General features: G+C 48.2%; 1 protein-coding gene across 2 annotated transcripts in view; it reads left to right on the top strand.

Annotated features, from left to right (window-relative positions):
- Positions 1-4328, top strand: part of CCNI (cyclin I) — an 81106-nt gene extending 76778 nt beyond the window's left edge. For both annotated transcript variants that reach the window (XM_053257952.1, XM_053257951.1), the window contains 2 exons: positions 470-700; positions 2810-4328. In XM_053257952.1, the coding sequence (XP_053113927.1) occupies positions 470-700; positions 2810-3262 (684 nt within the window). In that variant the 3' untranslated portion in view covers positions 3263-4328. The remainder of the gene's footprint in view (positions 1-469; positions 701-2809) is intronic.
- Positions 4329-12365: the final 8037 nt, after the last annotated feature.

Below are 12365 nucleotides of genomic sequence, written 5' to 3'. Positions count from 1 at the left end.
TCGAAACTTGTTTCAGGCCCATGTAAATGTCATGGCTGGCAGTCGGGGAACTTCTGAGAATTGTGTGTGCTGAAGGAGCTAGTGATCTCTAGCTGAGAATTAGCAGCGCCTTCCCCAAACGGCAGTTCCGAGGACTCTCTGGCTGAATTGGTTTGGGGCTGCTGTCCTCTGGGCAATTACCTGGGAATAATTCCCATTGAACCGCATGGGGCTTACTTCTGAGGAACCCTGCCCAGGGTTGGACTAGTTTCGAAGTAGCCATTCTTTAAGTCAAGGGTTCTCAACCTTGGGCCCACAGAGGTTGGACAACAATTCCCATCATTCCTAGCCACCATGGCCAGTGCCGATGGTGAGTGGGGGAAGATGGGAGTTGTAGTCCATCAACATCTGGGCACCCAAGGTGGAGAACCCCTGCTTTTTAAGTGTGTTAACGTGCAGGTGTGTCCCCCCCTCCTTTCTCCCATCCCAGTTCCATGCAATCGCCTTGTCCACCAGGCCTCAGCTGCTGACCACCTTGCCCAAGACGAACCTCTCCCAGCACATGGCTCTGCTCACCAAGCAGCTGCTGCATTGCCTGGCCTGCTACCAGCTCCTTCAGTTCAAGGGCTCTATGCTGGCGCTGGCCATTGTCAGCTTGGAAGTGGAGAAGCGCATTCCTGACTGGCTGGCCCTCATCATCGAACTGCTCCAGAAGGCACAGGTAGGGTCTGCCTGGCACAGTGGGCTACTTACTGGTGTCCACTGAAGACTGGTGGACTGGAGCAGGCTTTTCTTTCGTTAGGGATACAGTTTGCCTGGCAGGTAGCATAGCCTGGAGCCGTTTCGCCAGGAATGGGAGAGAATCCCATATCCTGGCCCAGAGAGGAGGGACCACTGTGGGTTGACCTTTTTCCTGCCATAGTGAGATGTCGTCCCACAGGAGCTTGGAACCAGGGAGGGCATAGACCGGGAACCTCCCCAGAGCTGTCCAGAACTTTGGAGAGCACGATACGACGACAGAAGACGATCTTTGCCAGCCCCAGTCCGAAGCTGAAGGAAGAGGTTGGGACGGGCGGCTTTGGCTTGTCGGGGAGAGGGCAGAGGAGCTTGGTATCCTCCATCCGGGCAGCACCAAAACAAGGCCCTTCTGGCTCTGGAGAAGAAAGCGGAGGCTTGCTGCTTAGGCACTGGGTGGCAGAGATGCTCCAGGCCACCAAGAAGGCAAGGCAGGAAGGCTCTTACCATCCTGCTCCCCCACGACACGAGCCTCCTCTGGGCTCTTCCGCTCGGGTGCCCATATGAACAGCGTGCCAGCAAGCGCTAGAGCTCTGGTGGGGGGGGGAGGGACTCCTTCAGGATCCCACAATGCACTGCACAAGCAGGAGAGCGGGTGCCCTCAGCACTGCAGCAGCTCCATTCTGCCTGGCCCCTCTCCCTCCCCCCACAACTCTCTGATTAAGATGTCTGCCGGGCGCAGTTTTGCAAGTGGCGCAGATGGCCCAAAGGAGGAGGTTGGCAGGGGCTTGTTCTCCTCCTGTCTCAGGTGCAACTTAGGTGGCCAGTCTGGGCTTCCCAGGGATGGAGCTTCTGGGGCGGGAGGGCTCCAGGTGCCCCAGGTCTCTCTGGTCGTGAGAACAGTTCCCATGTCTGTTCTGGTCTCTGCCCACCTTGGAGCTGCAAGGAGGAGCAGGGGGTTGTTTGCTGGCCCCCAGCAGAGGCCCAGTGCACAGTCAGGGGCAGGTGGTGCTAACCCAGCCAGGTTCACTCGGAAATGGGGTTTGCTCCCAAGTAAGTATGTTGTGCTGGGAGGACACTCCAGGGGACACAGGAGGGCTTGCTTATGAGTCAGCATGTATAAGATTGCACCGGTAGCGTCGTGGCCCTGCCTACCAAGGCGAGGCCAAATTTGTGGAACCCGGAGTGGAGGAGCAGATAACAGTGCCCGGTCAGGAGGTCAGGGTTGCTCCTGCCAGAAAGTCCTTTCCACAGGCAGCTGTTTGCCAAATTTAGAAGCACAATGTTAGATATGCAAAGCAGATGCAAGTGTCTGCTTATTTTAAACAGTGAGACTTTCAGTGGGCTGGAGAGAGACAGACAGAGAGAGAGAGTGTGTGTTTAGGCTGGGGATGACATCTTACTGGTCCATGCCATTAGAAAGGGGACATGCCAAGAGTGCGTCCATCGGGATGCCCTCCACTGGTGCCTCAGTATCCTCCCAGCACATCTCTTCATCACGTGGGAGGTAGGCTGTTTATCCCAGAGCAGCTATTTGGATGAACAGCCCTTCCCCACGATAAAGGGGCATGCCAGGACGGTATTGGAATTTTTGTGAAGGACGCAGCATGGCCATTTGAATGAGCAGCCGACCTCCCATATGATCAAGAGATGTGCAGGAGAGCACTGGGACATCTGTGGAAGACGTCCCGATAAGTGTGCTCTGTGTGCACCCCCAAATTGCATGGCCTGGCAAGGTACTGTCTTTCTCGGCAACATGTTGGCAATATGGCAGCCGGTGGGAGGGCCTGCAACTTCTGCAAAGCCAGCTCTATGATGATTTGTTGCCCTGAATCGTCTTGGCAGGAGGCGACTTCCTTACATACAACAGATATTTATATACCACTTTTCGACAAAGGTTCCCAAAGTGGTTTCCATAGAGAAAACAATAATCAATTAATGAGATGGATCTCTGTCCCCAGAGTCTATAAAGAAACACCAGATAGACACCACCAGCAGCCACTGGAGGGGTGCTGTGCTGGGGCTGGATAGGGCCAGTGGCCCCACGTTGCTCACCACCCTCTCCCTCTCGTTGCTCCTTCTCCCCCCAATCCAGATGGACAGCTCCCAGCTGATCCACTGCCGGGAGCTTGTGGCACAGCACCTTTCCGCTCTGCAGCCTCCGCCGCCGCCCAACTCGGTGTACGTCTACAGTCCCCTGAAGCACAACCTGGTGCCCTGCCACGCGGGAGCGTTCCGATTCCATCCCTCCTCCGTCCCAGGCCCAGACTCCAAGGACAACCGCAAACCAGAAGTGCCAGCCAAAGGCTCCGCAGTGCTCTCCCGGCGCTGGCCAGCTCCTGGCAGGTGCAAGCCGGCGACCGCCAAGCGCAAAGTGGAAGAGATGGAGGTGGACGACTTCTACGACGGGATCAAGCGGCTCTACAACGAGGAGAACGCGCCCGAAGCGGCGGCCCTGGAAGGCAAGGCCGCCTCAGCCTGCAGCTCCGATGTGTCGCGGCAGGGGGCAGCCTCCTGCCCTCCGTGGCAGCCCGTTTCGGTCATGTAGCCGCCAGTCCGCACGGCCCCATTGGAGCAGAGCTGCTACTTTCCTGCGTGCGCAACATCGGGCAATAGCTGGCCTTTTTGACCGGTAGAGTGGAGGCTGTACCTTCCAGGGCTACACGGAACGGAGCTAGATTTTCCTTTCTAAAAATTCCCCCCTCCCTTCTCTCCTCGTGCGGCTAATGATAGTTCAACTATGATTTAAGTACTTAAAAACGAAACAAAAAAAGTATAAAAAGCCTTTAAAAAAAAACAACCCCAAAAACCAAGCAAAAAAAAAAAGTAGGAAAAAATTGTTCCTTTTTAGTGTCGTCCGTTCCACTGTTTTGAATCTGCTGTTGTGTATTGTAACCCCGTTTTCCACTTTGGATCACACACAGCGTGCAAAAGATCCTTTCCAAATTCCTCGTGACGTCACCTCTCCTTCTTCTGAGTCTGCTTCATTTTGAGAACTCCCCTTACCCCAGTCCTTCCGGGGGCGGGTTGCGTTCTGGCCGTCTTGTGCGTGACTTCCTGTACTTTTGCACTTTTACTTGGGTGACGTTCCTTTTATTTCCTTTGCAAGCAAAACAAGGAGGCCTCTTCCTCTTTGTCTTTCCTCATTTTCTGTCATTTAGCACTTTGGTGTTTAAAATGTGATATTTAAAACTAGATCTGCATTTAAAATTAGGGAGTTAAAACAGGCACAGGCAAAGCTCTAATGAACATCTGCATCAAATGCAGATTTAAGAAAAAAATGAGCTGACATTGACATGACGGGGATATGCTAGGGCAGTTCTGCCATTCTGAGTTTTCACAAATGATCGACCCCAGAGTTCTCTCCCATGCCTCTCTTCTCCCTCTCCTTTATGCTCACGTAACTTTGTAAACTGAAGCAGGCAGGCAAAGGGTCCTCCAAGTGCTTGCTTGTCCAAAGTACGACTCTGTTTCTCAAAATATTCTCCCCCCACTCACCCCACCGATTTTAAAGCTCTCTCCACAGCCCTTTGGAAGGTATTGCATTCAGCAGTCATACTGCCCAAAGCCTTCTGGTAGCAATAATTAAAAAAAACAAAACATGTTGTCCTTCAGCTTGTGAGTCTTGCATTTATTCTATTTTATCAAGTTCTGGGCAAAAAGGAGGTTGAACTTCTAACCATTCTCTTTTCTGTATTCAGCTCTAATCATTATTTTCCACAAACGTCAACGGACTAGGAAACGCTCCCATTTCACAATGCTGCTTTATGCAGTCACCCAAGATTTCCGAATAGGTTTTATTTTTGCACCTTAACGTTTTGTTCAACCAAGTATCATACTTAATTTATATTGATTAACCTGTTGGAATTTTTCAAATGTGAAAAACGAGGGGGGGGGTTTGAGGGGAGAGAGAGAGAGAGAGAGTGTGTTTTTAATTTCCTGCCGCTTTTGAACAGATGCCGCTGCCTTGAGCTGAGCCAGACCATTGGTCTATCCAGCCCAGTGATGGCCAAGGTCCCTGGTCAACTGGTTCTTTCCTGCTCTTCTGCTACCTCATCATTATCTCACACCTAGGAAAATGAGAAGTGTCCTCTAAGCTCTTTTAAGTAGAGAAGCTAGGGGTTTCCCTTGGGACCTTGAGCGTGCTGAGCGTTTGCTTTTCCACGGAGCCTGTCCACGTTTGTGCTACACACCATTCCATTTCCGTCCTATTAATGACTTTCTTAGTCGTCCAATAGGTCACTTTTCTTCCCTCTGTCCTTCGTGAAGCATTTGATATTGGCAGTTCCTGTTTTATGGAAAGCCTCTCTCTCTTCCACCCATTATTCTGCAGAGGGAGGGAGATGCAGGACTATGAGAGTCCTGGGCATGAATCTCAGGATCTGCTCTTCTGCTTGGTGAAGGAACTGACATGGTTTCCTTCTTTCCATCCTCAATGAGATTGTTAGGTCCTGGATTTTAACCTCTCACGGTATTTACCCAATAGAAGATGACTGAATTTAAGACGAACCCCTTTAAAGGTATAGGTTGAATACACGTTATATCTGTATTTACCCGAACAGAAGAGGACTCTGAATTTTATATGACTCCACCATTTCTACCATCAAATACCTTGTGGGGGTGGGTGGGAATGATTCCTGGATTCAGGTAAATACGGCACTTCGTCATTTATAATGAAGTTAAAATCCTAAAACCTTTTCAAATCGTGCAGAGTTTATGCTTATGAAATAGATTCCTTTCAACTTAAGACCTTACCCTTTAGTCTTGTTTCTGCATGTCTTCATTGTTCTAAGCATATGTGCCAGAACAGAGGTCAAGAACCCTGTGAAGGAACAACAGAGTAGAGTATACGGGCTGATGTCATTCTGTTTCATTCCGGTAACTCTAGCTCCCCCCTGTGGCCACAGCCACCCATATGTTCCAAATTATTCCAGACAGAAATTAATTTACCCTGGAAAAGGGTGGGAAGAGGAAAACCTAACACTGTAACTTTATGGTATGGGGGAAAGCAGCCACCTAATGGCACAGCGGGGAAATGACTTGACTAGCAAGCCAGAAGGTGCCAGTTCAAATCCCCGCTGGTATGTTTCCCAGACTATGGGAAACGCTCATATTGGGCAGCAGCGCTATAGGAAGATGCTGAAAGGCATCATCTCATACTGTGAGGGAGGAGGCAATGGTAAACCCCTCCTGTATTCTACCAAAGAAAAACCACAGGGCTCTGTGGTCGCCAGGAGTTGATACTGACTTGACGGCACACACTTTACCTTTATGGAGGGAAGAAACAAAGCTGTTCCAGCTGCTTCATTTTCATGTTTTGAGGATTACTGGTGGTTTAATAAACTCATTTTGGTTCTTGGTCACGCCCCCCTCCCCCCCCAAAAACCCCACCAAAACCCACCATAAAATGTGATGCTGGCTAGTTTAGAATTAGACAAACTCATGAGAAATATGATATATATTAAAAAAAATAACTATTAATCTAAATGGAACCTTCATGTACAGAAACGGTATACCTTTGAATATCAAATGTTGGAGACAACCAGCAGGGAGATCACAGAATGTCAGAGCTGTAAGGAACCTTAGAGGTGTTCCAATCTAGCCTCTCCTGCTGAGTGCTGGGCTCTGCTATTCTGTACATCCCTGACAGATGCCTGTCCAGCCTCTGTTTGGAAACCTCCAGCGAAGGAGAGTCCACCACTGCATGAGGTGGGCTGTTCCTCTGTTGAAAAGTTCTTTCAGGTATTACATTCTTCCTGCTGCCTAGCCCGAATCTGCTTCCTTGCCATTTCTATTTATTATAATTTTTAAAGAATTTTTATTGTTCAGTTTTTATACTGCCTTTCTTACGGCATCCCAAGGCAGTTTACAAAAGTTAAAATACAATTTTAAAAATATCATAAAAATCACATTTAAAACCTTAAAATCAGTTAAAAAGTAAAAATCACAAAACACAAAAAAACCCCACAAAAAAACCCCACCACCATAAAAAGGATAAACAGAAGACGGAAACCTGAGAGACCCGGCAGCTCCTAAGGGGTAAAAGCCTGAACAACTAAAAAGGTCTTTTGTTTTTTAAACATAGCCACAGATGTCTAAGAATGGACATTCCCTGAGAGAGCATTCCAGCACCTGGGGCAACAACAGAGAAGGCCTTGTCTTGCATGCACGACAATTTAGCTTCTCTCAGCATTGGCACAAGGAGCAAAAGCCTCCACTGGTGACCTTGTTGGGCAGGCAGAAACCCTTAGGAGCAGGCAGTCCTTCAGGTATCCAGGGCCCAAACCATTACGGCCTAAATTTCAACTCAGTGGTTCTAGTCCTGCCCTCAGGAGCAACATAGTCCACTTCTCCTATGCAAGAGCCTTCCAGCTATGTGAAGATAGCTAGCCTATCCCCCTCCCTGTAGTCTTCTCTTCTCTAGGCTAAAGCTATCTAGCTCCTTTCAACTGTTCCTCATTGGACTTGGTTTCTAGCTCCTTCACCATCTTCATTGCCCTCCTCTGAACTTGTTCTGGTTTATCAATGGCCTTCTTAAAACGCAGGGCCTAGGACTGGACACCGTATTCCAGATGAGGTCTGACCATCAGAGAATAGAGTGGAACGGTTGTTACTCGTGATCCGTACACTATGCTTTGAAGTCAGCTTAAGACCCCATTAGCTTTTTTTAGAAGCTGCGTCACACTGCTGGCTTATGTTCAACTTCTAAGGGGCTCAGACAGATTCAAAGGGGCTTAGACAGATTGATAGACAGATCTATCAATGGCTACTAGTCTGGCGGCTGTGGGCCATCTCCAGCCTCAGAGGCATGATGCCTCTCAATACCAGTTGCAGGAGAGCAACAGTGGGAGAGAGGGCATGCCCTGTGGGCTTCCCAGAGGCATCTGGTGAGTCACTGTGTGAAACAGGATGCTGGACTAGATGGGTCTTGGGCCTGATCCAGCAGGGCTGTTCTTGCATTCTTGACCACTAAAGCACCTCAGTCCCTTCCATATGCACTCCCAGCTCTCCTATACTTGTGCATTTGGCTTTTCTCACCCAAATGCAGGGCTTTAAATTGTCTCTGTCCAACTTCAGCTTGTTGGTTTTATGCAAATTGGATTGACTCTTGATTCTGTCTTTTAATGCATTAACTTTCTATCCCCCCAGCTTCATAGTGTCTGCAGATTGGGTAAGCATCCCCTATACTCCCTCCTCCAAGCCATTTATGAAAGTGTTGAACAGCACAGGGGTCAGGACAGAGCCCTGTGGTACTCCACTCACTGTCTCCTTCCAGGATGATGTGGAGCCATTAATGACTACTCATTGGATATGGATATGAATCCACCCAAGGGTAGCATTATGTAGCCACATGTTTATCAACTTATCAACATGGATATTGTGGGAGACATTATCAAATGCTTTGTTGAAATCAAGATACACTATGCCCACATCATTCCCATGATCTACAAAACTAGCAACCCGTGTGTGTGTGTGTGTGTGTGTGTGTGTGTGTGTGTGTGTGTGTAGAGTTTCTCAGCACCTGCTGTTCCCCCATTTTGAAGATGGGGCCACATTTTCTCATTGTCATTCTTCTGGCACCTCGCCTGTTCTCCAGCAGTGCTCAAAGATTAGCAATGGTGGTTCTGAGATCACATTTGCCTTTAGTAACCAGGGATGCAATTTGCCTAGACCTGGAGATAAATTCATTTAAGGTAGCTAGGTGTTCTCTTACTATCACTGTACCTACAATTAGTTGCCTTTCATCCATGCCCTCTATGTTTTGGGCTCCGGAACTCTTGTCTGGATGCTATTGGGAGTGGTGTGCTGGGCTAGGTAAACTTTGATCTGGTTCAGCAAGGCAGTGTGTGCATTCTTGAATGTGGGGAGCTGGGAATCCTGCCAAAGCTCCACAGCCTGAGCTCCTGAAGAATGCAGAGGGTAGCTGGTCACTTACTGTTAAGGAGAGACAGCAAGGCTGAGAAAGGGAGGCAGCTGTGTTTGGAATGTGAGTAAGCAATGGGGTATAGAGGAGAAGGAGAGGGACAAATGAGTGCAGTGCAAATGGCAATGTTTGGAATGACAAGGCCTGGGTCAGATTCCCTGTTGTAGCTGGAGATAAATTCCAACGAAGAACCTACTGCAATAAAAGCTAAAAGCTGCAGTTATAAACACACTAGGGAGTGACTCCCGTTGGGCTCAGTGGGACGTGCTTCTGAATAAATGAGTGTAGAGCTGCACAGCAATAGTTCAAAGGAGGGATGACAATCTGAGCCAGGAAATCTGGTGCAGCAAGAGAAGAGCCCAGAAAATATGTCTCCGAGGACTGCTTAACCTTCAGGGACGTATTTCGGAATAGGACAGAGGGCTCCCAAACTAACTGTGCCGTGCAGTCGGGAAAGCCCTCTCTGCTACCCCAAAATATGTCCTTGCAGGTTTGTAGCCATCGGGCACTTATTTTCTGGGGAAAGGCATAAAAATGGCTACTTCCCTACTGCACTGGTGCCATTAGTTGGGAAGTTATCTTAAATCTCTCTCCAGTGCTTCCTTGCTCTGAATGTCAGCCACTGTATTTAAGAACACAAGCTTGCCATATTAATTCACCCAGAATAAGTACTGCCCTAAGTCCTGTACTTTGGACCATCAGTTCAAATTAGATTCACTGCTTTGCTCTCTTTCGAGGCTAACTGATTACCATATTGTTTCAGACTTAACACACAAAAGTGCAACCAGCTATCTCTATTTGGGAACAGCCTGGTGGGGTATTTATTCAAAATATATCTAGTAGTTAAAGTGTTGGGCTTTGGCCAGATCCCCATCCAGGCACAATTTTTGCTGGGGATACGAGTTTCACACTTGGTCTAACCTACTTTGCAGGGTTGTTGTGAGGACAGAGAGGTGCCAGCCATATATACCACCTCATTGGAGGAAAGCTGGGAAGATGGCAATTTTTCTGACATACAAATATGATCGTAGGAAACTCATTGTAGGATCTGGCCTACCTTGTGAGAGTATATGTATACGCCCATTGCATCTTCCTCCTAATTCCGAAGTTAATGTGTATGACAATTTAGCTGTAGGAAAATAGTCTGATAGCGTCATTGCTAACAACCACCAGAAATGAGAGAAATGTTTAAAATACTTGCTTCCCACATTAGCATAAAGAGACAAAGACACTCTTAGAATAGTTACTTTTAAAAATTTATGGTTGGATGGCAACTCCCTCAGCTGCAAATTATTGTGGCTGGAGATGATGGGTGTTGTAGTCCAACAACAGATGGAAAGCTTCAGGTTGACCACACCTGCACTGTAGCACAAGCAATGCATGCCGTGATGATGATGGAATACTAGGTATGATGCAATACTAGGTGACAGGAGGCCCATTCACATGTTATGTTCAACACTCATATGATGAGTGTATAGTGTAGAGATCTATACACAGGTAGTCCTTCACAGGTTATGCTGAATGCGGGTACAGAAATACACTTCCTATCTGTACCATGTGTTTGAAGGCCCTGTATCCAGGTTCACTTTTAAAATGAACACAGGTAGTCATTCACACAAACATGTGCACAAGTGTACAGACATCTGTACACTTGTACAGCATAATGTCTGAATCAGGCTAGGGTGTCACAGCAGGAGGAGTTAGCAATGTTTGCAGAAGTATTGGATATGCTAAGGACAACCCTATCCTGCATTTTCAACCTGTGCGAGGTTTTCCTAACCTTGCTGCCTACAATTTAGGGGGAGGCCCAACACCTGACCCTGAAGTCAACTTCTGGTCTGTTAAGGATGCCACAGGCTCTCCAGTGGCCCATCACGACCTCCAAACCTGACTCAAAGCATTGTGTGGAAATGGGTTCTTTGCACCACAGCTGGGCACATTCACCAAGAGCAGTTATCTAAATGCTCATCATATATATAGAGAGAGAGAATAATCAAGGGTACAATATACAAACACATATTTATTCAATATGGGCAAAATGATGCTGGCCTAGTCATCATGCCTACGAGGCAACTATTTCAAGCAGGACAGGCAGAGGCTGCTTCAGTCCTCCTGGGATTCCGTCTCCTACCTGTGTTGGGACTGAAAATGAGCACAAGGGGCGCTTCTCTGCCTGTACGTATAAATACTGGGAATGCTGAAGGGGGACAGGAAAGAGCTCCAGCTATAGGGGTTTGTGCACAGGGTCAATACATGTGCAGAAATCTGGTGCACAGCAATAATATTCCCCCATAGGAGTTCCAGAAGCAAAGTCTCATTTGTGTGCTCTGTCCAGTCGATGAATTACAACAGTCAGCGTGTGAAGAGCCGCTCTGACCACTTCATTGGTTTATGGTAGTGTCAGGTTATGCAAACACTCTGGGCCCAATCCAGCTACATGACTGCAGTGTGGGCAAGGAGGAGGGCCCCCAAGTTCAAGTCGTATGCTACGTCAGCACTCTTCACCAAATGTTTTCACCCAAGCTACACAGATACAACACTTGTTGGCAAATAGGCTTTCTCCTGCAGCTAGAACATGGGCTCCAACCTTGGGTTCTCAGCTGTTCTTGGGCTACAACTCCCATCATCTCCAGCCATCGGCTAAATGCCACTGCGGCTAGGGATGATAGGAATTGTAGTCCAACATCAGTTGGAGACCCAAAGTTAGGAACCCCTAAGCTCAAATGAGACTTCGGAACATAGGAATCTGCCTTATACCAAGTCAGACCCTTGGTCCATCTAGCTCGGTATTGTCTACACAGACGGGCAGCGGCTTCTCCAAGGTTGCAGGCAGGAATCTCTCTCAGCCCTATCTTGGAGAAGCCAGGGAGGGAACTTGGAACCTTCTGCTTGCAAACATAGAGGTGCCCTTCCCAGAGCAGCCCCATCCCCTAAGGGGAATAGCTTACAGTGCTCACACATGTAGTCTCCCATTCCAATGTAAACCAGGGCAGACCCTGTGTAGCAAAGGGGGCAATTCATGCTTGCTACCACAAGACCGGCTCTCCTCCCTAAGCACATGTCCTTCATTGACTCAGGATTGCCTGGTGGTTGGGCTGTGAAGCGACCTCACGTGAATCATCAGCTTAGTGGTGCACTCACTATGTGAGGGTCATACCTGCATGATCTCCCTGCTAATTGTCAAAGTAGTATTGCTACATGAAACGGGAGAATCAACCGTAGACCCGTTTGACATGATTTGCACAGCTGACTTGCAGAGCTTTTGCAATATGTGATTAATTTCCCCAGTGTATAGATAATCACAAATCTCTCTTCTTTTTTGACAAGAAGTGGCAACCAATTCACAATCTAGTTGCCAGAGATCATTAAGTTACTGTGGACGGCTGAAGTTGTTTAAGTCACCTTAAGTGGCGCAGTGGGGAAATGCTTGACTAACAAGCAGAAGGTTGCCGGTTTGAATCCCCGCTGGTACTATATCGGGCAGCAGTGATATAGGAAGGTGCTGAAAGGCATCATCTCATACTGTGCGTGAGGAGGCAATGGTAAATCCCCTCCTGTACTCTGCCAAGGAAAACCACAGGGCTGAAATCGACTCAACGGCACACTTTACCTTTAGTATCTAGGTTATCTTGGAACAGGGATTGTACTCAAACCGCCCTGGATGGGACGATGCAACTGTAAACATTTTCCATGGCAACAACTGGACAAGGAAACACAGCACAGGGGA

The sequence above is a fragment of the Hemicordylus capensis genome, chromosome 5, assembly GCF_027244095.1.
Source record: "Hemicordylus capensis ecotype Gifberg chromosome 5, rHemCap1.1.pri, whole genome shotgun sequence".
Classification (NCBI taxonomy): Eukaryota; Metazoa; Chordata; class Lepidosauria; order Squamata; family Cordylidae; genus Hemicordylus; species Hemicordylus capensis.
The sequence above is the reverse complement of the archived record's forward strand: the minus strand, read 5'-3'. Positions and strand labels throughout refer to the sequence as shown.